Source organism: Eleutherodactylus coqui, unplaced genomic scaffold (assembly GCF_035609145.1).
Source record: "Eleutherodactylus coqui strain aEleCoq1 unplaced genomic scaffold, aEleCoq1.hap1 HAP1_SCAFFOLD_33, whole genome shotgun sequence".
Classification (NCBI taxonomy): Eukaryota; Metazoa; Chordata; class Amphibia; order Anura; family Eleutherodactylidae; genus Eleutherodactylus; species Eleutherodactylus coqui.
This window is the reverse complement of record NW_027102239.1, coordinates 790,763-817,829: the sequence shown is the minus strand read 5'-3', so window position 1 is coordinate 817,829 and position 27,067 is coordinate 790,763. Positions and strand designations below refer to the sequence as shown.

Below are 27,067 nucleotides of genomic sequence, written 5' to 3'. Positions count from 1 at the left end.
CATTGACTTGCAAAAATGTTAACTTCTAAAAGGGGGCGGAATAGAAGCATAGAAAATATGTAGAGGCATTGTACCATCTCCCATTTGCATACTAGATTTCCCAGAGGAGCATGCATGGCCTTATAAGTCTCCTCACACCTACTAGGTGGTATTCACAAAAAAACAAAAAAAAAACTATACCCATCCCAACCCACATAATAGACCTCTCACCCAGCCAGTCAGTGACCTACTGTATACTGATGAGGGGCAAAAACCCTGAAACAGCTATCTGTACATGGTTATCTTTTCCTTCTGGAGAACACTCTGACTTTGACTTGTTACAACGCCTGCTAAAAGGTCAGACATTGACTTGGAGGAATGCTGCCTGGTGGCTCTGTAGAGGCATTGTTCCATCTCCCATTTGCATATATACATATAAGATATGTATGTAATATAATAAAGGAGAGAGGATCTGGGAAGTACAAAAACTTTATCACAAGCCATAAACATAAGGTACATATATGCCACTGTGCCCCTACATCACAACTATGCAGTATATCTCCAGTAGTATACCATTGCATAAAAAAACATGTTAATTACAATAGGCCTCTCTATAGTAAAGCGCAGCAGACTGCCGTTTATTATAAACTGAGAAAAAAAAATGTCTACGCATACAGAACCCTCTATTGGCATACATTTGTTGAATAGGGCCCTATGGAAACATTTGTGTGAACAGAGCTTTGTAATATATACGTGACAAAGGCATCTTAACACATGAAGAAATGTGCAGAACACTGCTACCACCTACCTGCAGTACTCTGCAAATGTCAGGACATAGCACTTTTCTTCAATACACGCAATACTGTTCTCATCTTGGTGACGGGATGCAAATATCTCATTCTGTAAGGAATCAGAAATATATTTAAGTTGTGATATGCACAAAAAGAACTATATTATAACTAATATATGAAGAGAATAAACATGTATTTATACATCCAATATCCATTAGTTGTCCAGAAGTCTATAACACGGGTCTACATATGAAAGTTGTGTTTGTGATGACCTACCTATTAGTGAAGGTACTGATTCCAAACATGAAGTCAGGAATGAGATATCAGGTCAAAACTTTTTACAAATGAGAACTGTTTGTTCACACTGATCTCTCCTCCATCCCCTTCCGATTAGTATTTTTAAGGGCACTTTTACAAGGGCCGACAGTGGCCCAAATAATCAATCAAAAGTGAGGGAGAATCGTTCACTTGTCAGAGTTGCTTGGTTTTTAGCTCACCTAAATACCAAGCGACTGTCAGCCAGTGTGAGCAGCTAGTTGTTTATGAACGACGGCCTGTTTACACTGAATGGTGGCAGGCTGCCAAAAGAGATCTCCAGAGCGCTCCGCCTCCATTCAGTGAGCGATTACTGCTTCTGTGTAAAACTGCAGGAGGGATAATCGTTAGGATGGCTGTCAGCTGCTTAAGCGCCCAACAGTCTTCCCGTGTAAAGATACCCTAACAGTGAAGGAAGGGGGAGACTAGACAGGGGCAGAGTTCTGTTGGATTTATGTCAGAAGTAGCAGAATAGCCATCTATGTACAGGAGTTGCACAGACACTACAGCAGCAAAATGGTAAGAAATGTTTAAATGAAGAATATTTAGAAAAAACAAAACAATCAGTGCGAAGGTGTCCATGACGTTAAGGCCCGTTCCAAATCAGCATATTGTCCTGTAGGCCCATTGAAGTAAACTCCTTTAAAGGGAGCCTGTCAGATCCCTTCTGCTACCCTGGCTGAAGGCTGCAAAGTGTAGTGACAGATATGCTGAATTCAGCAGTCTGTCCCTTATATCAAACCATTCAGCAGTTTTTTAAAACTTAGATTTATACGTTTGCATAGCACGGCCAGAAAGGTGTCTGAAGGTATTTATGCTCCGCCTGCCCTCCGGATGCTGATTGACAGCTCTCTCTGCATTACTCTGCACAAGGAGAAACCTGTCAATCAGCATACAGGAGACGGATGAGGTAAGGAGTATATGTGTATATATATCAATCTTAATCTTAAAGAAGTTCCAGGTGGAAGAGTGTGTTCCTTAGAGTGGCCTCTACCATCCGGAGTGGAGAAGATGGTAATCCTGAGTAGTGACTAATGACCTATTGTCACTATATATATATATATATATATATATATATATATATATATATATATATATATATATATATATATACACACACACACACACACACACACACATCAGACTCATCTTGGGACTGGCAATGCACACTTATAAATATAAGATTACTGAAATCAGTGTGTCTGTCACTATACTGCACTGCCTGCAGCTACAGTAGCAAAAGGCACCTGTCAGGTTTATATTTATATAAACATTTATATTCTGTACATAGACTTATATATGTAAGACTTTCCACTGACCTGGTGCATACTGGGATTTCGTCCTCCCTGAGTGTGCTCTGGCCGGTAGTACCAGAAGAGACTCATCATCAGCTCACCTAGCATAGGATACAGGGGCATACTCATCAGACAACAGTTTAAGCAATGATTACACATTAAAGGGGTTGCCTGCTAATTCTTTCACTGATGACCTATACTGAGGATAGGTCATCAGTAATTGATGGATGGGGGTCCGCTGCTTGGGATCCCTGTCCATCAGCTGATTGTCCGGCCTGCTTTGCAGTGCAGCGGGCCGGAAGTTGTCATAAGCTAAATAAGTAAGAGAACAGCGCTCCCATGTGCAGGTAGCCAGTGTAAATGAAGTAATGGATAAAAATATACACTCGCTTAATGAAGTTGCGCTGTGCGCACAACAACCAGAAGTGCACACAAATACAGCTGCAGCCTTCTCCAAGCAAGTACCGGGGGGCAGGGCGTTCCTCTCAGCAGTGCCTACTGACTCTCCACTGTCATATGTGGACAAGAGAGGAAGAGCCAGCCCCGGCTTTACCCCCATTGAAATCAATGGGAGAGCCGCGCTACTATGTCACTTCCTGATTTTCCGCTAGTCAGGACTGAAGATGACATCCTGACCAAAGGAGATAGATGCAGGACGTACCGAGCGGCGGACCCCCATCCATCAACTACTCATGGCCTAGCCAGAGCTTAGGTCATCAGTAAAAAAAATTGGCAGACAACTCTTTTTTTTTATATATATAAATTTTTTATTTATAACAGACAATCCTTTTTATTGGGTTTTCCTAATTATTATTTTTTTTTTAGCAAATCCTGCTCCCTGTGGCCAAAAATAGTATAACAGCTGTTACCTCTCCCAGATGCCCTCATGGCAAGCAAAACAAATATTCTTTGTGCCGGACCTGTGTTTAACCCCTTAAGGACCAAGCTGTTTTGTACCTTAAGGACCAGACACTTTTTAGGGATTTTACCCATGTGGCGGTTTTACTGCTCCATTTTTTTTCCTTTAGCTACCAAAATTATTTTTGCTGCATTTTTTTTCATGTGACATATAGGACTATTATTTTAATATCTTTTTCACTGCCTTTTTTCCCCCGTTTTTTAGTTTTATTGGGGGTAAAATGCTAAAAAAAATGATTTTTTTTAACATTAATAGTTTTTTTTAAAATTATTTTTATATTTACACTAAAATAAAGTATGGAAATGGGTTCCTCTATTAATTTCGGACGTTTTGATATATAATATGTACGGTTTTGGTTTACAGGGCGCATACGGCGACGGTTTTTGTTGGCGTCTGCTTTGTGTTATTCTCTTTCTTTTGTATGTATTGTTGTTTTATTCTGTAATTGTATGTTACTGATGTATGTAATTGTGTTTTTTACTATCTGTGTCCCCCATGACGTCATGTAAGACCTCTGGGGGACATTCACATTTTTTTTTTTTACTTTATTTGACACTTTCCCACTATAACAGGGGCGTCCATAGGAGCCCTAATTATAGGGGAAAGCAACCCCTGTGGTGACATTAGTCACCTGCAGAGCTTCCAGGGTCTAAGTCTGACCCTCCAGCTCTGCATAGCAGGGAATACCGGGAGGTCACATGACCCCCCGAGGCTCCCGTAGTGAAAGTCCATGTTACTTTCACTTTGGCCATACAGTGCTCATTGAGCACTGTATATCGGAGAAGCAGAAGGCAGGAAGGGTTAAAAACCCCTCCTGCCTTCTGCTCCGGGTTGTCAGCTGTCACTAACAGCTGATAACCCGTTCCTGCCTCTGACTGATTGCAGAGTCAGGAGACTTAGAGCACCGCCGTATTTTTACTATCGGCGGTCCTCTAAGCCCAGGACCAGCCGCCGTATATATACAGTGGCTGGTCCTAAATGGGTTAAAGACTAAGGTCAGCCTATTTATGGAACATCACAGACTGCTACAGCCAATTCCAGACCTCCACGGTCAACCGTGGAGGTCTGTGATTGGCTGTAGCAACCTGTGACATCCTAGAAACAGGCTAACTACAGCCCAAAGTGGAGAACGGAACACTGCGGCACTGGACATGCGGGGGTGGCTCTTATTATTTTAACCCATGTGAAGCAGAGTTTAAAAAAAAAAAATATATATATATATATATATATATATATATATATAAAAATATATATAATTTTAACTATGAAAACCTCTCTAACTGCATACAAGAAGATGAATGCTATAAGTATATTATCTACTTAATGACTTAAATGTCATACACTATGTTAAGAAAGGACAAAAAAAGAAAACATTCATTGGTACCAGTTTTGGGCTCCTCCCAGAGAGCAGATATTTTGGCCACATATGGCATGGATTTTTTCCTGGGCCCTGATTTAAGTAGGACAGTATCTCGGACTCGAATGATTTCTCCATTCCTCTCCACGGCTTGGTAACTCCTTCGGACAGCAGGCTCTGGTTCATTCTGTGGGAAAAAATACAGCATTTAAAAAATCTGCTTTAATTCATACAAGTTTACAGTGAATATCCGCCCTTAAACTGGTTCTTTTTTTCATTCCCAAAAAGTTAAAAAATCTGCATTGATTGATTTTCTCATATATAAGCCGGCATCCACTGTATGTTCTTGTTCCTCTCATCGTTCCCCACATGGTGCTCTGCCCACTTGTTTTAGTTTCCTCCCATAAACCAGATTTACAACCAGAAGCTCCAAATAAAGTGTAGCTAGAATAATCCCAACTAAATGGTGCTCCTATGTCTTGGTGTAAAGGTGGCCAGCTCAATTTAACTACTTCTATGTGGCGGAGTATGGACTGATAAACTGTTCAGACACAGATGTATACACTAAAGGGGTAGTCCTGTTATAGGCTACTGATTGCCTATCCTCAGGATAGGCTATCAATTATAGAACAGCGGAGGTATACCACCAGGGACTCCTGACGATTTGCTGTTCACCAAGTCAGTGTGCTTGTGCATTGAGCGGATTTCTGCAAGAAGCAGACAGCTCCCTTTACACTGCAGTGGCCAAAGTTGTTATTACAGGCAGAGTTTCTATTGAAGTGAATGGAAACTTTGATTGCAATACCAAGCATGGCCATCACAGTGGGAACGAAGCTGTTTGTTTCCAGCAGAAATCATTTGTGGCTGATCACAGTGAGTCCCAGGTATCATAACCCCACCAATATACTATTGCTGACCTAGACTACAGATAGGCCATCAACTGGACAAACCCTTTAAAGCCATAACTGCTAACAATTAGCCAGAGGAGAAACCAGTTACAAAAATCATCTTTCTCTGTGGCACCCAGAACAACTGTGCAATACACAAATAGCACATCTATTTCAATGTACATAATGTAATACTTCATTACTCCTGTGCAGGTGCTGCACAGAATTTGAACACCGATGACAGTTTTTCTGTTGTCAATCTTCTATTATGTTTCTATGCTTCCATTATAGAAAAACAGGTTCCCAACTTTTTGGACTTTTTCTGTACATCACATTTCTGCTTTTTGACTGTTAGGCTGCCTGTCTATGGGCGGGCTTGAATTGCGTTCTTTCCGCTCGCGGAGGAGAAATTCCAGCAGGCTGCGATCCTATGTGACTGTCATTACAGATAGTCATTGCAAAAAGTCGCGCGATACATGTCATTGCCTAGCGATGGTGCGGCACAATCTGTACTGCGCATCCACAGCACAGATATGAAGACAGCGGACAGGTACACGGGGATCACCGGCCGGGCACAGGGTTGGATTCCACTGCAGGATCCCACATGCGGAATCCGACCCGGCCGCGTACAAGGGTCCTTATAAAGATAGACGCCAGATTCTTACCACAACATAAACTGCCTTCTCACAAGCTGTTCCCAGAGGCATCCAACCATTTGTAGCTCTTCTTCTACTGATTCTTTGTTGCTTGGGGTGACTGTGACCTTTGCTTGCTTTGCTGTCTGCTGTGTGGACGCACCCCAACGTGTTTCGGACTCCTGATTTGGAGCCGCTCGGGGGTTTTGAGCTCTGCGGGCATTCACGTGCAGTTTTCAACATGGCCATTGTCTGAGGTTCTGAGTTGGGTGTCTGTAGGTAGGGGACAGGCTCAGCAGCAGGTGGGACACTTGGAACTGGGCATCCTGAGAGTGGGTGTGCAGGAGACACAGGGTGACCTGCTGTGGGGATTGTTAAACTCAGCTGGTCAAGTGACTTGTAAGCATCTAAGAAGAAAGAAATAAAAGAAAACATTTAATAGCAAAAAGCATTTGTAGTTCAACATTGCAAAGTAACATTATTGTGGGCAGTGCTGAAGAACCGATTCAAGAGCGTTGTCTTTAAAAACTACACTATCATTAAGCCTTGCACCAGAAATGCAGTCCTAAGCTCTTGCTCACGACCTGAAGGTTGCGGGTTCAATCCCCGCTTGGTTCAGGTAGCTGGCTCAAGGTTGACTCAGCCTTTCATCGTGTGACGGCGTTACCCAATGACAGATCGCAGGAATGTAAGCAGAGAATAGAAACTCTATCATATGCAAGCAAGGGTATGTTCACATGTGCCGTTAATGCTGTAGATGTTCAGCTCCGAAAATCTACATCTTTTACAGTACAAACCAAGTGGATGGGATTTAGCAAATCTCATCCACACGGTGCAGAAAAAATACATGCAGATTCCTCAGCGGAATTAACATACGATGCAGATTTTTTTTTTCTTTTAAATTGTACATTTTTTTTTACATTTTTCCAAAATATACAAACCAAATTGAGGATAAAATTGTCCAATCACAAACCAACAGGTACAAGAAAAAGTTCATAATGTAAAATCAAGTTACACCATTGTCAGGACTTAACAGGGAAAACATGGGAAAAGGTGTATCGTGTAAGATCCAAACTCGCCAAATTCTGCAGGCGATTCCGCATCAAAATCCGTAGTTAGAAGTCTAGATTCTGGTAATTCCAGGGCGACATACTTAGCAACACTGTTGTAGAATATCCCGTCCTGAGTAAAAACAACAAAGCACTTTATATCTGTGTGCATACAGACACTGACCTACTCAGTACACAATGGCGGGACCCGTGTACAGAACAAGCAGCGCTCCTCTTGTGTCCCCGCCCCCCCTCTTTCCTCACCGATTGTAAGCTCTTGTGAATAGGGCTCACTGTTAGTCTTCAAAATGTTTGTTAGTCAGCTGCTGTATGTAATGTCTGATTTTGTCCGTACAGCGCTGCAGAATATGTTGGCGCTAGATAAATAAAGATTATTATTACCCCGGGGGTCTGTTCCATCACAGCAATATAAAATGTTTGCAGTTTCTTTATGTTTTACTCATTTTGCACAATAAAAACACTTAAAAAAATTATTTCTTTTTATGTGGCCAAATTCTGCAGGGCATAACGTTCTTATTTTTCCATTTAAAGCTCTTCGAATTCTTGTTTTTTGCTAGATGAGTTGACCTTTTCATTGGTTCCATTTTGGGGTATATATGATCACTTTTTTATTTTCTCTTTTGGCAGAGTGACCAAAGCACATTTTAGCATGGTCTTTACTTGCTTTTGCTTTAGTTTTTTCCTGCAACATTCACAATTCATAGTGAATGATAAATGTATAGTTCTGTTTGTTACAGATTCAGCGATACCAGTATTGGTTACTAGTAGAGATGAGCGAACGTACTCGGTAAGGGTGATTTCGCAATCGAGCACCGCGATTTTCGAGTACTTCACTACTCGGGTGAAAAGTACTCGGGTGCGCTGTGGAGCGGGGGGTTGCAGCGGGGAGGGAGAGGGAGAGAGAGAGGGCTCCCCCCTGTTCCCCGCTACTACCCCCCCACTCCCCTCTGCAACCCCCCGCCCCACAGCGCACCCGAGTACTTTTCACCCGAGTAGTGAAGTACTCGAAAATCGCGGTGCTCGATTGCGAAATCGCCCTTACCGAGTACGTTCGCTCATCTCTAGTTACTAGTGTAATAATACACTGCAATACTGACAGGCATCCTATGGCAGGATCTAATGGCTATACAAAGATAGTGAATGTGGAGGGCTTCACCGCTGCTATGACAACATATCAGCATTCCTCGATCATGCTGCAGGGTGACAGTGCCTCTGGCTAACCCTTTAGATTCCTTGGTCGCTGCTGGCCGTGGCATCTGTGAGGTTAAATGGTCTTGATCAGACTTATCTCTGATACCAGTCATTACAGCAGAATCCTGGGTGTTGATCACTGTCAGCCCTCACACTGCTCCAACAACAGAAAAATGGCTGTGAGAAATTACTGCTTTCTGAAAGTTTGAAAAAGGCTGTGCCCTTAAAGGGTTAAAGGGGTTGTCTGACTTTAAAAAAAAATAAAAAATTAACAGTTGGCCATGTGAAAAAATAACAAAAGAAGTCATACTCACTTCCCTCCTACCCGGGAAACAGTGAAACGGCTCCCTTGGTCTGTACTGACAGCGGATGTCAGGTGACCGCTGCAGTCAATCAGAGGCTGCAGAGTCGCTAACCATTCACCTGGCATCCTAGGTGCCAGGAGCCTCTGACTGACTTACGCTGTGAGTGCAGTCCTATCTTTGCCCACACCTCGGAGCCAATATTCGAGTTTGTCAGAGCTGACACTCGCATGTTTTATCTTTTGTTAGGTGCACAGAGTTTCATGCACCTAACAACCTCCATGTGAACGCTTCTATCGGAACCTATTGGTTCCTATTAGAATCGTGTTCTCTACGCTGCTAGCAGCGCAGAAAATTACGTTCATGTGAACGAGCTCTAAATGTGTGTTCTATGTTCTATTGTGCATAACATATGGTTATATGAAATTTCTAAATCATTGTATTCTCTTTTTCTTTACATTTATTTACATTTTACACAGCATCCCAACTTTTTTGGAATTGGGGTTGCACAATGGAAGTTTACATTTTTATTTTCATGTCCATCGACATATTACATTTCCATATTTTATGGCTTATAGCAATTCAACTATCTAGACATACCGCGTTTCCCCAAAAATAAGACCTCCCCCAATAATAAGTCCCGTCCCGGCTTTCAGGGGGGACACATGCAATATAAACCATCCCCCGAAAATAAGCCATAGCTACACTACATGAAAAAAAAACAAAACAATACTCATCTAGTAGGCGGCATTCGGGTCCCTCGCGCTGGTCTCTGGCACTGCTGCAGGCTTCCATGTAGTCCTGAACGCGGACAGAGCATTTCTTCTTGGTAGCGGGGCTTGAATACCCCGCCTTCAGTAAACGAATCAGCCAATCAGAGACAGTGCTCGATTAACCAATCAGAGGTGAATACTAAATTAAATGAATGACTGATTGGTTAATCGAGCGCAGGCTCTGATTGGCTGATTCGCTTGCCTCTGATAAATGTATTATGAGCGCCGTTGCTGTTTTTTGGTTTCTGCTTCTATTGTATGTTGCAGCTGTGGTTTAACGTGCACATATAGATTTCTATTGGGCAGTGCTGACCTATTTTATCCTTTTTTCCAGTCATTCATTGAATGACATCATTGAATGGCTGTGATTGGTTAATTGAGCGCCGGCTCTGATTGGCTGAGGCGGCGCTCGATGAATCAATCAGAGCAATCGCTTGCTAGAGGCGGGGTATTCAAGCCCCGCTACCAGGAAGAAATACTCTGTTGGCGTTCAGCACTATACGGAAGCCTGCAGTAGCAGCGGAGACCAGCGCGAGGGACCCACATGTTGGCTGCTAAGTGAGCATTAAGACACCCCCCAAAAATAAGACACTGTGCCTCTTTGGGGGGAAAATTAATATAGGATAGTGCCTTATTTTTGGGGAAAGATGGTAGCCATGGCAACCAGTTAAAAGAACAGAGGACCACCACCACACGAGTCACAACAGATCTATCCTCCTCTTCCTTAGCAAGCAGATGCAGAAGGACTCCTCCCACTATTCAAGACCTGCTCCACCTTACTTACTAACATCCTGACACTCCTGTCATGCGCTTTCTAATGGCAAGAAGCTGCATTCAAACAGCCCATCTGCCCTCCATAACTTCCTGCATAATCTCTTCAGGAGGGCCCGCAGCAATGTCACAAGGACAGTCCCTGAAGATGTTGTTGCCTCGCAGGAGTGCTCCTGTCAGTCACAACATCCAGTTCCATGCTTTAGGAATCATAATGGACCAATTCTCCAGTCACTGTGACTCTGATGTATTCTATTTAAATTCTCTTTAACTGTTGGTGCCATTTGGAATATGGATTTCCATTGTGGTCGTATCTACTGAGGTCTTCATTGTAGTCACTTACCCACATCAAGGACTCTTTTTCCCCGTTGTCATGTTAAAGTCAACCCTCCCGACCCTCCTCCTACATTCACATCTTTTGGGAGGTCATATCCTCAGACTATCCAATCCATTTTCTTTCCATGATGCATTTACTATCAACAAGTAGATCAGCGTATCAGTTCCCGCCCATCTCCCACACTTCCTATGTGGTGAAATACCCAACCACCAATATAATCACAACTTCCGCATGACCATCGATGACCCATTTATCTGATCTGACTGAAACTTCCCGTCCTCAATATACTGCTTTGGAATTTCCCAATTCACTAACTTGTTTACATATGAGTGAGGCTGCTAACTTCTGTCTCTAACCGTATTACCTTTATATTCTCTTTCTCAAATGATCAACTTCTCTTCAGCATCCTACCCAACCTAAGGGCCCATTTACATACAAAGATGATTGCTCAAAAGATGCCTTTTGAGCGATCATTTAGCAGAAACTACTAAATCAGTACTAATGTCGATTAGTAGCTTATTAATGTGTGTGAGCCACTGGGAGATAAATTCAGAGAACAGCGGGTGGTCTGTTCCCTGGATACATTCCCTTTGTTCTGCAGTGGGGCTGACACCTGAGACAATGTTATCAGCGCTCTCCAGGGAGAACACAGTGTGAAGTCTCTACTATGAGATCCTCTGCTGAACAATGGATTGTATGCTGAACATAACATTATCATTTGGCAGAAAAGTGAAAGATGCGCACGTTTACTCACAACGATTCCCACAAGCGGAAATCAACTGCGATTTTGTAGCATGTCCTATTCTAGTGTGGGACTCGCACGGAGATCTTCCATTGCAGTCAATGGAAGCCGTCCATCCCGCGGCAATTCCGAAATCTCAATTTCGAAATCACTGCGGATCTGCGTTATCATCGGTGTGACATTCTCTGCACTGCGCATGTGCAGCGGCATGCCAGCCGGCACATCCGCAGTACAGAGAAGAAGATATCGCACAGGTACGCCGGGTCACAGAGTCTAATTCCGCTGCGAAATCTCGCTGACGGAATTCGACTAAGCCATGTGCATTCAACCTTAGAGTTTCTATGTTATGGAGAGAAATTCATAAAAGATCTTTTATACAATAACTTTTGAGGAACCACACCTCTGTAGTCACTAAAAACTTTTGAAACCAGAGAAGACAACACAAAGCAATAAAGTATATGGCCGCCTGCACACGGGCGGAAATCCCGCGGGATTTCCGCCACTGAAAGCCTGCATAGGAGTGCATTACAATACGCACTCCTATGCAGACGGCCAAGGTTTGGCCGCGCAAAATCTCACGCGGCAAACAAACCGCAGAAAAAAGAACGATATACACACTATAAATTTCCATCAAATGATGTTATGACAGTAACTTAGGCTATGCTATAACATTGTGGTTGCATAATTGGCAAGGTCTAGCCTCTAAAGCCCCCACAAATCATGTATGAAAGAAGTAATCAAGGTTTCTCTGGCTTATTCCTTGCACAGGGGTTGAACCCGATGACCCTGGAGGTCCCGTCCAACTCTACAATTCTATGATACAGTGGCGCTCTCAGCCTCCCGCTGTGCAGGGAACTAGATATAAAATGTCTACTCTTTAGCTTTTACAATATCTAAAACGTGCTCTATGATGACTAAAATTACATGATGGCGTTGAAACATACCTGTTGTTAAAGGCTTTTTATACGTATAGGTATTAGGTCCCAAGTGAGTGCTGCTAACCCTGCCAAGTGGCAGCCTTATCAGCCCACAAAGACTATCTGTGTTTGTGCCAGCGTCTTCTCCATAGGCATAGCGAGACGTGCACCAAGGAAGATGCTCACACATTGCACTAGGATGTAAAGAGCTCTGTGACACTAACAGTTCCTCACAGTGCACTGGCTGCGAAAACGCTTCGTCTTTTGGATACATGGAATAATCCGAATACCCATTACACGGTAATCCACTTTGGCCATACGAAATGTAGCTTCCATCCAGAGTTGCTAGGTTTGAGGCGTCACAGACACAGATAAAATCCGTGTGGCTTCCTGGAACTGGCAAATGATGAAGTTGTTGTACTGGAAATGAAGGCTGTTGAAAGTCTTGCTTGGGAGTGGGAGACTTTTCACCGGGTCTTCCATACTCTGGCTTCATAGAAGCCTGTCCTCCCATTAACAAAGGCAGTCTGTGGTACAAAGGTTGTGAGCCGTTGTGTCTCTTGGAAGACTGCTCCACATGAACACCCTCCGTTTTACCCAAAGACTTTGTTGGCTCCTGACGTTCTGGTTGTAGAAACCCAATCTCAGACCCTCCATGCCAGCCACGATAGTCCTCGGGTTTCTGATGAAGGAAGTCTTTTTTAGGTTTTATGCAGTTCTTTTTTTGAGATTTTGTTACTTTCAGTTTCGATTTTGAGCAAGTACTGACAGAACGTCCACTGTCACTAGTTGACTTGCTCCTTTGTTTCAAAGCATGACCTTTTTCATTGGTGAGCTTCAGAAACGCCACGGCATTTAAACTTGCCAACCTCTTTGGAGCAGGAGGATAAGACACTTCACTAGCTTCTCTCTTTACGCTCTCATCGAACACATCATCGGAAGTTGACCTATGTTGAGCTAAACATCTCTGCTTGCTTTTTTTACTGGCCAAGTGGCTATCCAGTTTTTTTAAGGAAGTCCAGTCTACGACTGATTTGCGGTTTTCGCCAGCTTTGCTTAAATCTTTATTAGGTTTCCTGGAAGAACAACCATCATCCCTCTCAAAAAGTAAATTATTCACTGCTTCAGCATTGAGAGAAGCTAGTCTTCGTTTCCGGGGTTCTGGTAAGTCCTTTATAGACCCATCTCCAGTAGAAACCACGGGGAAAAGTTGTCCTTTTGAATTCATTCGTCTAGGTTGTGAAGGAAGCCCAGTATGAACTTTAAGAGTTCCAAATTCATCTACCCAACAAGAGATATTAGATGATGACCTGCCCGGACCTTCGATAATGCGCGACCCAGTTACATCTTCCAGACGAGTGAGAACAACAGTACATGTTTTCTCATTCATATTTGGTGATAGGTGTCCACGCAACTGGTAGGATTTTCTTATATCTTGGTTTACTGTCCCTCTTTTTTGAGCCTGTCCATGACAAGTCAAGTCCTTGAAAAAAATCTGACTAGTGTAGCTTGTTTGGGTTGTATCCATCATAAAATTTGCTGCATGACACTTTGGTCGACAGAAACACAGTTATGGGGTTACTTGTTCAGCAGAGAAGATGATCCTCTTCAAACGTCGTCATCATTTTGAGTACCTGTGGAGACAAGAAAATAGTTAATTATCTCTAAACAAAAAGGAACACAACACTATAAAATGGTCAAAAAATGTTATTTTTGGTCTAAATATGAGTAAATAAAATCTAAAAACTAGAGCTGAAGTAATATTAATATTAGGGTATGTTCACACGCTGCAGAAACGTCTACTATTAAAGAGAATGGGATTAAAGCAAATACTGTTCACATACAGCTCTTAAAAATTGATTGCCTAACCACAAGAGAGATCATCAATAGCTGTTCAGTGAGGATCCGATGTCCAAGAGCCCGGCCAGTCAGCGATTTGTTGGACTGTTGTCACCATGTACAGAGCAGGAAGCAGATAGTTCCATACATTGTGCAGTGGCCAGGTATGGTATTGCAGGTATAGCTCCCATTCACTTTAATGCGAGCTGTGCCAGTAATACCACACCAGGCCACTACTTCGTGGTCCGTACACGGTGACAGCAGCCAGGCGAGCAGCTTATACTGGGCTGGGATACTGGGCGATGAACTTTTGATGATTAGGTATTGATGATCTATCCTGTGAATTGGTCATCGATTTTTAAAAGTTGGAGACGCCTTTTAAATTATTTTACTAAGCACTAAAAACTACAATAATGATACACAAGATCTGCGGCCTTATGGTACTTTTACACAGGCTGATAGACACCCCAATATTAACTCAAATGAGAAATTTTGGGCGATCGTTGCCCGTGTACACACGACCCCGATAGGGCACTGAGGGAGCAGTCGTTCAGTTGTCGCTCGTCATCCCTTGTCAACTCACTGAAACGGAATGACTTGCTCAGTGTAAATAGGAGTCACTTAATCTATATATTTAACCTGGTAGCATGTCAACCAACTTTATCAAAAGTAGAGAACTCCTTCAAAGAATCTACAGTTTACAAGATATGTTTTCTTCTAAATAAAGGAACTCAATTAACATGGTAACATGGTTTGTAAGGCTGAAAAAGACATATGTTCAGCCAGTTTGGCCTGTTATCCTGCAATGTTGATCCAGAAGAAGGCAAAAAAAAATCCCCATGGGGTAGAAACCAATTTTCCTCAATTTAGGGAAAAAATTCCTTCCCGACTCCAATCTGACAATCAGAATAATCCCCAGATCAGCGACCCTTCTTAAGTAGTCAGTGACTAGAATATGTAACATTATCACACACAAGATGTCCAGGCCGCTCTTATACTCTTTTATAGAGTTCACCATCACCACATCCTCAGATAGAAAGTTCTACAGTCTCACTGCTCTTACAGTAAAGAACCCTCTTTAATGTTGGTGTACAAACCTGCTTTCTTCTAGACGTAGAGGAGGGCCCCTCTTGTTACTGTCACAGTTCTGGGTATAAATAGATGATGGCAGAGATCTCTGTACTGTCCACTGATATATTTATACATAGTTATTAGGTCGCCCCTCAGTCATCTATTTTTCTAAACTCTCTGGGTATTGTAGTCCGCCCATTCCGTTTATTATTTTAGTTGCCCATCTTTGACTCCACTTAAATGGGTTTTCCAAAAGAAAACCATTTCCAACTTTTTTCAGGATAGGTTACCAACAGCAATTCAGTTGAGGGTCTACTGCTCAGGACCTCCACAAATCAGCTGAGAAACATCTGCGGGCAGCTGGAACTGTCAATGCACCATCCATAGCACAGTGGCCTGGTTTGGTAGTGCAGCTCTCTCTCAAGGAAGTGAATGGGAGAGATCTGCAACACCAAACAAGGTCACTGTAGTACAGACAGTGTTTTGAAAGTTCCAACCATAGCAGCTTCTCCTTAGCTGATCAGCGGTGCGTCCTGAGTGGCAGCTTTTTCCATGGAAAATCCCTTTTAGTTCTGATATACCAGTTCTTGAGTACCAGTGCCCAAAACTGTCCACAATATTCCATGTGTGGTCTGACCAGTGACTTGTAATGGGGAGGAACAATTTTCTCACCATGTGCATCCACTATACGCTTTTTTTTCACCTACCCCAAGGTCTTACTTGCATTGACAGCAGCTGCCTGACACTGGTTGCTCCAGTTAAAGTTACACTCATCTAAAGTCCCTAATTCCTCTTCCATGTCAGTGTTACCCAGTGCTTTCCCACTGACATGTATTTTCCTTCCCATGTATACCAGCATTATTAAATCTTGCTACACCCCCATATTCTTGTCTTCATGGCCAGTGTACAAGGTTTAGCGGGGAGTAATGGAGCGGTGCATGTGGTCCGTAGCAGCTGCTAGCTTTGGTGCTGAACCTAGCTACTAGCATTGATTTCCAGCAGTCCTCTCCCCCTCCCCTTCCTGTGTTGTGACTTCCCTGGAAATCCGCTGTGACTAATCAGAGAACCATGGGCTATCAGTACATACCCCGCTGGACCGATATCCCAACATCTGTTTCCAGTTTAAAAGAAAAAGCAGTTGTCCTGACTTTGTGTTATTATGACGAGAACTGGTGCATCTCCGTAGCTTGATGCGTTAATTCTCTTATAAATAAAAGGTCCCATTTGAGTAATCCACAATAAATGAAATGTCTTTATATGATGTGGTTTATCATATATACATATATATATATATATATATATATACACACACATACACATATACACACATACATACACACACACACATATATATACTGTAGATTCATATATATTGCCAGCAGTTCCTGTGCTGGAAGACCTTAGGATTTGTTGGAGGTCTTAGAAGTCAGATGGCATATCCTAGTGATAGACTGTACCATCCTGTCATAATATGCGTATAAGCCTTTAGAAGCATTCAGAGATACGCTTCACAGCAGCCCTATGGTTCATAGGACCGACATGACTAATTGACTTCTGTGGGAGAGTATTGTGGGCATGTTCGGTGGCCTGTGCATAGGTCGTTGTGCAGGGAGGGGGAGGAGGTGAACTGTGATATCACCTATTGTAAATGGTGGACCCTATGCTTTCAATATATAGGTGTTACCTTTTATTGTATGCCTGCCTGTCGTGGTAATGAGATGACTGCTCAAAAGTGATGAATCGGAAATGTCAGCTAGATTATTGTAAAATATAGATAATGCCATGGAAAATACTAAAAATAAAATCACCAAAAACTTTGGAAAAATACTTCAAACCTAAAAAACCTGATATAAACTATAGGTCAGTTTTTAACAATGCTGGCCGAGTGCCGTTGATCTGATTTTCTACAATGGTACATATCACATTAAAGAAATTTGACTTCCTTAATGTAGTATTTAATTATTTTGGATAAAGTGCTACTAAGTGTACCTTTACACGGTACGACTGTCAGGGGTATGAGCATATCCTATACTTACTGATTCTGGGGTTTTTGTAGGATATCATGGGTTCCACAAGTGTTTACATAGAAAAAAAAACTAATTAACAAAACTCCAGTCAAGCCCTGAAGTTTACGTTCAGTAGGCTCATTAAGCACCTTCTGTCTCAGTTCTGATGATGCCACAAGATAAAAGTGCTCATACACATAGACAGAAGAAGGTTCACGGCTGAACAATCATCTTGTGAGCGGTTGTTTTGCAGATCCAGCCAAACACATTTTAACTCATATTGGTCATCCCAATTGTTGAATCTGGCCATGTATGTTCAATGTCACTGGTGACAGTCGAAAGATATTTCTGAGAACATTATTCCAGAGAAAAATAAATAGTCTGTGGACAAAACAACAGCTGTTCATTGTTAAACTGGTTGTCTAGTTGTAAACTATAGATGGCCTATCCTCAGGACAGTTAATCAATAGTAGATCAGCGGGGCTCTGTCACCCAGGACCCATGCCCAATAGCTGTTTGCTGAACCGATGCACTCGTGCATGAGTTTAGCAGGAAGCAGACAGCTCCATTCTAACTGCAGTGGCCAGGCTTGGTATTGCAGGCCAAGTTCTCATTGAATTCTGGCCTCGGCAAAAAGCGATTTGGTGGTGATCCTAGGCGACTGACCTGTGTCAATCTACTATTGATAACCTGTGCTAAGGATATGGCATAAATAGTTTACAACCAGGCAACTCCTTTAAAGTACAATCATTTTGACTGAAGTTGTCCATCATCATCAACTTTAGGGTGCCTCCACACAGACGCTAAAACGCTACATTTTTTGCTGTATGCAAGAGTAAGTAAAAAAGCAGATTTATGATACCAATGTTTTTCAATGGTTTCATTTACATCTGCGATGTGTTCTCTCTTGCGATGCAGCGATAGCAAAAAATTGCGGCATGTTCTATCTTTAAAGGGGTGGTCTCGCGAAACAAAGTGGGGTTATACACTTCCGTATGGCCATATTAATGCACTTTGTAATATACATCGTGCATTAAATATGAGCCATACAGAAGTTATTCACTTACCTGCTCCGTTGCTGGCGTCCTCGTCTCCATGGTTCCGTCTAAATTCGCCGGCAGCTTGCTTTTTTAGACGCGCTTGCGCAGTCCGGTCTTCTCCATTCAGCACGAGCCGCTTCAGTGTGCTCCCCGCTACAGCTCTTCTGCGCATGCGCAGACGAGCTGTCACTGCTCGGGAGCGCGCTGGAGCGGCCATTCTGTACCTTCCTCTGTTAGAGGAAGGTGCAGAGCTGCCGAGCTGTCCGGAGAAGCCGCCCAGCTGTCGCGCCGTCCAGCTGTCCTGGTAAGTGATGGGCCGGGGGGGCTGCCGCTGCGCCGGGCTGCGCCGGGGGGGGGGGGGGGGGGGGGGGCGGGCTGTCGCTAGGCCGGGGGGGCTGCCGCTGCGATGGGGGGGGCTGTCGCTAGGCCGGGGGGGCTGCCGCTGCGATGGGGGGGGCTGTCGCTAGGCCGGGGGGGCTGCCGCTGCGATGGGGGGGGGCTGTCGCTAGGCCGGGGGGGCTGCCGCTGGGCCGGGGGAACTAGCGCTGTGATGGGGGAACTAGCGCTGGGCCGGGGGGGGGGGGGGCTGCGCCGGTTACCTTCTGCCTGGCGGTGGGTGACAGGTCGGCGGTGTTCACTCCAGGGGTCCGGTCGGCGGCTGCGGGGCGTCTGGTTGCCATGGAGACACAGCTGGTAGCGTCTTGGGAGCGCGCACGTCGGGCTACAGCAAGCGATACGAAAAGAGCTGGCGGCCATCTTGGGAAAAAGTTTTATAAGTTGCTGAAACGCTGGAACGGTAAGTAGAAACCAGCTAGGAAAGTAATTTACAGGGGTAATTAGTAATGTATGTTTAATTAGGGGGACTGGGCAAAAAAAAAATTCACTGCTTCCTCGAGACATCTCCTTTAAGGCTATGTTCATATAAAGCCTCTTACACATGGACTACAAAATCATCGCTAGAAAACGCATGTATGTGAACTCCGTGGTTTCCAATGGGTTCTTTCAGGCTACAAAATATAGCGATGACTTTGTAGCGGAATTTTGTAGCCCATGTGAACGAGGCCTAAAGCGGATCTTCTGCAACATCAAATAATCTTGCACGAGTTTTGTGCGATGTAATAATTTTTCTGAATGGATTTATTAACATAAGCGATTTTTTTCCTTGCGGCATCTCTGTGAGAAGAAAAAATATTGCAGCAAGTTCTATCTTTGGACATTCCCATAGAACGTCTTGCCCATTGTTTTCAATGGGACCTTAAAAGCCATTACATGGCAGTGCTATGTGCATGACATTGTGATGCAAATAAGGGAGATAGTACAATACCTCTGCAGCGCCACATATTGGAAGGTAGCATTCCTACAAACCAATGTTAGACTCCTCATACAAGCCTTGCAACAATTACTGGGAATTGAAAGCCAAGCCACAATGCATACACAGACTGCTGTTTCGGGGTGTTTGCCCCTCATCAGTGTGCAGTAGGTTTCTGACTTGGCTAGCAAGAGGCCTATGACGTTGGGAGAGCACCTAGAAGGTGAGTGAGTGAGGAGACTTATAAGGTTATTCATGCTCTTCTGGGTAATATGCAAATAAGGGAGATGGAATAATACCTCCACAGTGCCACCTATTGGAAGGCAGCATTCCTGCATGTCTATGTTAGACTCTTTATACAAGCCTTGTAACAATGACTAGGAATTGAATGCCAAGCCAGAACCCATACACAGGCAGCTGTTTCAGGATGTTTGCCCCTCATCATTGTGCATTAGGTTTCTGGCTTGGCTAGCGTTTGAGAGTATGAAGTGATGATTCTCACTGAAGTCAATGTAAAACATGTCCCTAAAGATCACAATTTCACAGAAGTGATATGAGCCATTTTTGAATGAAACGCGCTTTGCATCGCTGTGAAAAGCACACGCTGGTAAGCAGGATATTGTGCTTGCCTGTGTGAATGTAGCCTTACAAGTGAATTTTGATGCAGATTTAGGTGCATATTTCAAATCCACCTTGAAAATCCGTAGACATTTTTAAAACCACACTAAGGTCACTTTTCACTGCAGCAACATGTGAATGTTTGCCTTAAAAACCACAAATGTTGCAAATCCGCCGCAAGAGTGCAAAAAGTTCTGTAGAAGTGTTTTTGGGGTGGTTTTTACCGCATCCAACCGCCCTGTGTGAACAAGAAGGCTGCTATGTTCCATGCATGATTTGGCGTGGGTATAGCAGCTCCCAGGGGTTGTTATTATTGCACTTGTTAGAAGGGCATCATGTAGATCTAAAGAGGTGACTTTCCATCGACAAACACAGTCATAGAGTAGTACATCCTGCAAGTGAACAAATCACCTGTGAATGGTGCTGGAACGCTACAAATGACCGTGTGATTCCTAATGATGCCCAGGAAAACGCCTGCCGAGGACACATTAGATCTAATGATATGTAGCTCCTGCAGAAAACCCTACAGTAACGAGTCAGCCTGATACTCTAGCATTAATATTTTATGACAAAGGACATGGGCTTATTAGCATTTACTAGCCCTCTGCACAGAGCGGTATCCGGCGGTGCTATGTACTAATCAATGCCGGGATGCATCCTATCCCTGAGTCATGGCTAAGCTACCACAGAGCCAAGAGCATGAATAGAAGAGGTCTCAAGTCTCATCCGGCCAGCATATGCTTATCATACAGCCTAGTAATGGATAGAACAGAAGATATGGAGATTTTCCTTTTCAGCTATAAGCTACACTTGTAACCTCATGTTGGCTGCCACTTTACGGGTACATCCACAGAGTAATATAGTAACAAAGGCGCCCATTTATCTGAAAGCAGTGTTTTACACACTAATAATACTGTGGGTGTAATATTACATACAATAAAGGCGTCCAGGTTCGTCCTGTGTTCTATTAGTGAGTTCTCCATCACCACGTCCTCAGGTAGAGAGTTCCACGGTCTCACTGCTTTTACAGTAAAGAACCCCCTAATATGTCAGTGCAGAAACCTTCTTTCCTCTAGATGTAGAGGGCGTCCCCTTGTTACAGTCACAGTCCTGGGTATAAATGAACTAGTAATTATTAGGAAATTATAGTACTACAATGTGCCACACAGCTCTGCTACATGTACATCACATAGAGCTCTGCTACGTACATTCTTCATCTCATACAACAGGGATCAAAAGCAGCTCAGCGCTCTGTCCCTGATCACATGACGGGGACATCATCACAGGGCCTTAATCCTGAGTGAGTTACATGCTCCACCCCTGATCACATGACAGTAACTCCATCACAGGTCCTTCATCCCAAGTAAGTGAAGGGTGGAGGATGTTTTGTTCTAAGCTATGTAACCCTAAGGCCGCCTGCAGACGAGCTGGTCGGATCCGGCGGCGAGAATTCTCGCCGCGGGACCCGACCCGAGTGCCTGCAGAGACGAGCGCGTACTCACCCGCGCCCGGCGGCCCCGGCTCTTTCATGTGCCGGCTGCCGGGCAGCAGGCGCCTGCGCAGACCGGAGCCGGCGGCCGGGTGAGTGACGTTTCTGTGCGAGGCTCTGCGAGCCCCGCACAAAAATAGGACATGCCGCGGTTTGTTTGCCGCGCGAGATTTCGCGCGGCCAAACCGCGGCCGTCTGCATAGGAGTGCGTATTGTAATGCACTCCTATGCAGGCTTTCAGTGGCGGAAATCCCGCGGCGGGATTTCCGCCCGTGTGCAGGCGGCCTAAGGCTGGGTTTTCACAGGGCGGAATCCCACCGGAAATCTTGCGGTTTTGACGCAGCTTCAAAAACTGTGAGATTTCCGCTAGGAAAGCGCAGCTTCAAAACCCACGGCACTTAGGTGCGGGTTTTGGAGTGGCTTGGCCGCATGCTTTTCCGTTGCAGCCGGCGCTCCCATAGAGAGCAGTGAGGCCGCAACGGAAAAAAATAAAATAGACATGCTGCGGCCAGGGAATCAGCGCCGGCTTTGCCGTGACGGATTGGCCGTCCCGCGTGGACGAGATTTTTCACACATCTCGTCCACATGACTGGCTAATTCCGGGATTAGCGGCTGCAGGCGGATTTGCTGCAGCAAAATTCCGCACAGAATTTCCACGGCAAATCCACCCTGTGTGAACCCAGCCTAATGGAGAAAATCTGCACCAAAACAACAGTGCTACCGTTTGGCTTTCTGATCACCAGTATATACATATATACCATTTAATGACTAGGGAGCTACTGGATATTACTATGCAGCCGAGTTGTATTACTTTTATCTGCCATTACCATGCACAGGTTGTCAACTTCTTTCTATATACAATACAATTGTGCAAGAAATACCCTCACTAGGCGCAGGAGCGGTATCAAACCTGTGTACAGTCCAGAAATATCAGCAATATTATTACCTCCATCTCTTAAATACCTTCAAGCAATTTATACACAATAGGCCTCCTTTTACACGGAGTGATAAATCGTTTACACAAGTGAACGCTGGCAGTTCGCTCATTCGGACAGTCGAAACGGGCAGATAAATCCTTTATATTTTGTTCACTCGCTTGTTTAGTCGTTTGCATGCACTGTACCAGTGAATACGAATGACTAAACGATCGCTGTTTACCCGCAATCAAGTGCGAATCAACAAAAGATGATTTTAATGTCAGCATAAAACAAACGACGGACGAGTAGCAGAAGAATTCTCGTTCATCCTTCAATTACTGCCCGTGTTTACACTGAATGATTATCGTTTACATTCACATAATCCGATGATGTTTTTGAACGATAATCGTTCAGTCTAACAGCGCCCTTAAAGTCAGATTTAGGGCCTCCAGACCTTGCTGTTGGCTGCGTCCATGTCCAGGGGTATTGTCAGGCCTTCTGTTCAAAACCCTAAAAATGGCACCGCTGGACAGCTGTTGAATCGGAGACTAATATATCTTCGTTTTAGCAGGTTTCTGTTCATCTCGAGTATTTTGTCCTAGAAAGTATAGTGCGGTGGACTGCATTATTCTTTCTGGCACACTATGCCAGAAATGAACGGAAAGCTGCCAAAAGAGAGACGTATTGGTAACTGTTCCCTCTAAGCTATGTGCTCTGGAATGGAAAGAGTTAAAACAACATCTTAATGAGGATTAACAAGCCCAATAATAGCTCTACCTGCCTGTGGAGTTTGGAAATCTTCACTCTATCAGTTCCAGAGTGCACAAATTAAAGGGAACACTTCAGCAGTTTTCATTAGTAGTCAAGATAGGTTCCATCCAATTCCCATCCAGGGGTGCTGTTTTGGGAGTTTTTGTGGCGGAGCCAACAATAAAGTCTGAATAGGCCCTACAAATACTAGTTAATACAAATGTCTCAGATAGGCTGCCTACACACGGTTGAGCGCAATATTTCAGCCTAATATTGCACTTGTGAAAGTACGCGTTACCCCCGGATGTGAGGCAATTTTCAGTCAAAAACGCTTTGCATCGCATCTGTGAAATTGTGATCCTCACACATGATAAGAGGTTCGGAGGCGTTTACCATTGATTTCAATTGGAAAGCTTACATCGTACTCACATGCACATCACACGGCATGTGAGAGCCATGCGATGCTTTAAAGGTCCTACTGAAATCAATGGTTGATGCGTTGCAAGGGATGCAAAGAGATAGGACATGCTGCGATTTTTCCCACGCCGCATTGTGTATTTGACTCCATTCAAAAGAATGGGGTTCATATTCTGGCCACACACAGTGGCTACTACTCTGGCCTCACACAGTGGCTCAATGGCAAGAGGAAGCCAATGCCGTTTGCTGTGCCTATGATTTGGCGTGAACCGAAAGATCATCACTCAGATGGCTATTTCTTCATGAGCAATATTGCTGGATTTTCAAACAGGACAAGTAAAAAATAGTTTCTCCTGACTTTAGCAATCATTACAAAGTGACACCAACCGCATGGAATTTAATATTTTATATCGCAAAACAGAAAAATTTAAAAGAGACTTATCAGATCTAGCGTCCGAAAAAATATTTCCGTGGGAACAATTAATAATAATAAAAATAATGAACAAAGTATTATCAATGACAACGGGAACAAACAAATCGAAACAACTACCAGTAAGACAATAGATCAAAACCAGGCTGTAACACATAACATAAATCACAACACAGATCCTAATAACATTCGCCCACAATGGCAGGTTCAATCAAGACCATATAGAGACAGGAGACAACCATTTCCTAGTCATTATTACCAATATAGGGACAACAGGATCTATACAAATAGAAATTATTATAATAGTAGGAATAATTCAGAGGCCTATAAGGGATATAGACCAAACAATGGTAGAAATGGATATCCTTACCCAAGAACTCAAAGATTTAATTCCTTCCAGAAACCACCACACAATAATTATCCAAGGAAAAATTGGCATACAAGATCATGGGCCCCTTCTAACCAAATGAGGATTGACAATAGAAGAGTGAACTATAATCATCCGATTCCAAGAATGGAGACCCAAATAATGAATCAGAATGTGCATAATAGTAATAATAGATTTATAAATAGAGATACAGAGATAAATAAAGAGCCTACTAACATCTCCTGTGCATCTCCCTCTAGAAATATAGATCTGACTAGAACCGCACCTTCTGCCTCTCCTATAATGACTCAGATTTCCCCCCGAACCTTGGAGGAAAATTTATTAGGAGCCTCAACAGGCTCAATTCCCCCCTCTTTTTTAGGAAGAGGACCAGCTTCCCCTCAGAACCCAATAAAAGATCATATTACTGCATCAAGAGAGACGATAAGGGATTTAGAATTTTTGAAAGAAACCCTATCGAACAAAGAAAAAACAAGTACAGTTGGGATGATAGAACATACCAATCTACATACGTTAACAAATACTCGGAGAATAGAAAGAACTCAGATTCCACAAGATGCAAGACCCCAATTGGGAACGATACAGAACAAACAGAATCCCAATACACCAAATGGAGAAATGATACACAAAAAAGCCATGACTCTACAGACCAGGTCCCGACAGGATACACAAATGAGCCAGATAACAACGTGGAGCCTAACATCCAAAATCGTGAAACCAGTCCCAATTCCGAGAACGAAAATAACAGAATTTTACAACCCAGCCAAAATACAACAGAACCAGACAAGAAGATTATCAAAAGGAGAAGGGGAAGAAGGGGTGGGAAAAAAATTGTGCAAAAAAATGGAAAGGAAATCTTCAAATGAAACAGTAGGCAAATAGGAGGAAGAACACAAAGGAATATTTAATATCTCAAAATATATATTGAAGAGAAAAGAATTGGAGGCTCTCTCTGAAGGTTTATCTTTTAGTCCTCCTACAAAAGCTAATCTTTTTGATTTATTTGTCGATTTGAATGTATTTATTAGAAAATTAACCATTAATCCACACTTTGAAATAAAAAACTACACAGAGAATAATACAATACAAGAGGCAACTCAAACTACTATGCCTGACCTCATAAAAACCACATTAAAACCGAAAAGTCGTTTTTATCCTTTAGAAAGCAAAGGATGTTATATTGAAACATTTTATCAGAAAGTATTGAAAGATCTTACTACATTATGTAATGTGAAAGAACCATCACTTGGGTATAAAAATATAAAACAAAAGAGCATACTCCTGAGTTTGGCTAGGAATGATCAAATTGTAATCAAAAGGGCAGATAAGGGAGGAGCAACAATGATAATGGATGTAGACTATTATGAAAAGGAGGCCAGTAGAATTTTAGAGAATACTGAATATTACACTAGATTATATGAAAACCCTTTGAAGAAAATATCTCAAAAATTGTATGAATTGATAGATGGAGCCCTGGAAGAAGAATGTCTTATGAAAGAAGAGAGGAATTATATCTGTAACAAAGAACCCGAGACCCCATATTTTTATTTTTTACCAAAAACACATAAAAATAAAGAAATCCCTCCAGGACGCCCAATAATCGCAGGAATTAATTCAATAACATGCTCATTATCTGAATATGTAGATCATCAGTTACAAAGAATTGTAGTAAATCTACCAGCTTATATAAGTGACACTAGCGATTTTTTGAAAGTTGTGAAAACTGTCAATTGGGAGGAGAATTATTGGCTATGCACTTTGGATGTAACATCCTTATATTCAAACATCCCACATGAAAAAGGAATAGCAGCAGTCAATCATTTTTTGACTAAAGATATATCAATGCCCAATCACCAAAAAGAATACATTCTCAGAGCAATTAGATTTATTTTACAGAATAATTATTTCACTTATAAAGATCGATTTTATATTCAAAACAAAGGAACTGCTATGGGCACAAAATTTGCGCCGGCGTACGCAAATTTATTCATGGGGCCCTGGAAGAGGAAATACAAGAAGAAAATATTATATTTTATCGTCGTTTTATTGATGACGTCTTTTTTATATGGGGGGGGGGGGGAGGAGAATTTGAATTAAAGGAATTTATAAAAAATTTAAACTCGAGGGAATGGGGACTCGAATTTACAGGAAACTTTAGTCAAAATAATATAGTCTTTTTAGATGTAGAAATATTTATTGATAAAGATACAATTAATACAAATTTTTTTTTCAAATCTACCGATACAAATAGTTACCTGAAGTTCACTAGCTGCCATGCAAAATCTTGGAAGAACAACATCCCATATGGTCAGTTTGTACGTATGCGTCGGAATTGCACCAAAACGGAAGACTTCATTACACAATCAGCAATATTAAAACAAAGATTCCATGAAAAACAATACCCAATTCAACTAGTAGAATCGGCCTACAGAAAAGCGTTGATAGGAAGAACTGAAAATACTAAGCAGGTAACAGAAGAAGAACAACGAAAACAGAAAACGGCAAAAAAAGA

General features: G+C 42.8%; 1 protein-coding gene across 3 annotated transcripts in view; it reads right to left on the bottom strand.

Moving 5' to 3' along the window:
* Positions 1-27,067, bottom strand: part of BAHD1 (bromo adjacent homology domain containing 1) — a 303,231-nt gene that overhangs the window by 11,464 nt on the left and 264,700 nt on the right. For all 3 annotated transcript variants that reach the window (XM_066588828.1, XM_066588827.1, XM_066588826.1), the window contains 5 exons: positions 12,309-13,915; positions 6,209-6,585; positions 4,684-4,843; positions 2,405-2,481; positions 788-879 (listed from right to left, as the gene is read on the bottom strand). In XM_066588828.1, the coding sequence (XP_066444925.1) occupies positions 788-879; positions 2,405-2,481; positions 4,684-4,843; positions 6,209-6,585; positions 12,309-13,812 (2,210 nt within the window). In that variant the 5' untranslated portion in view covers positions 13,813-13,915. The remainder of the gene's footprint in view (positions 1-787; positions 880-2,404; positions 2,482-4,683; positions 4,844-6,208; positions 6,586-12,308; positions 13,916-27,067) is intronic.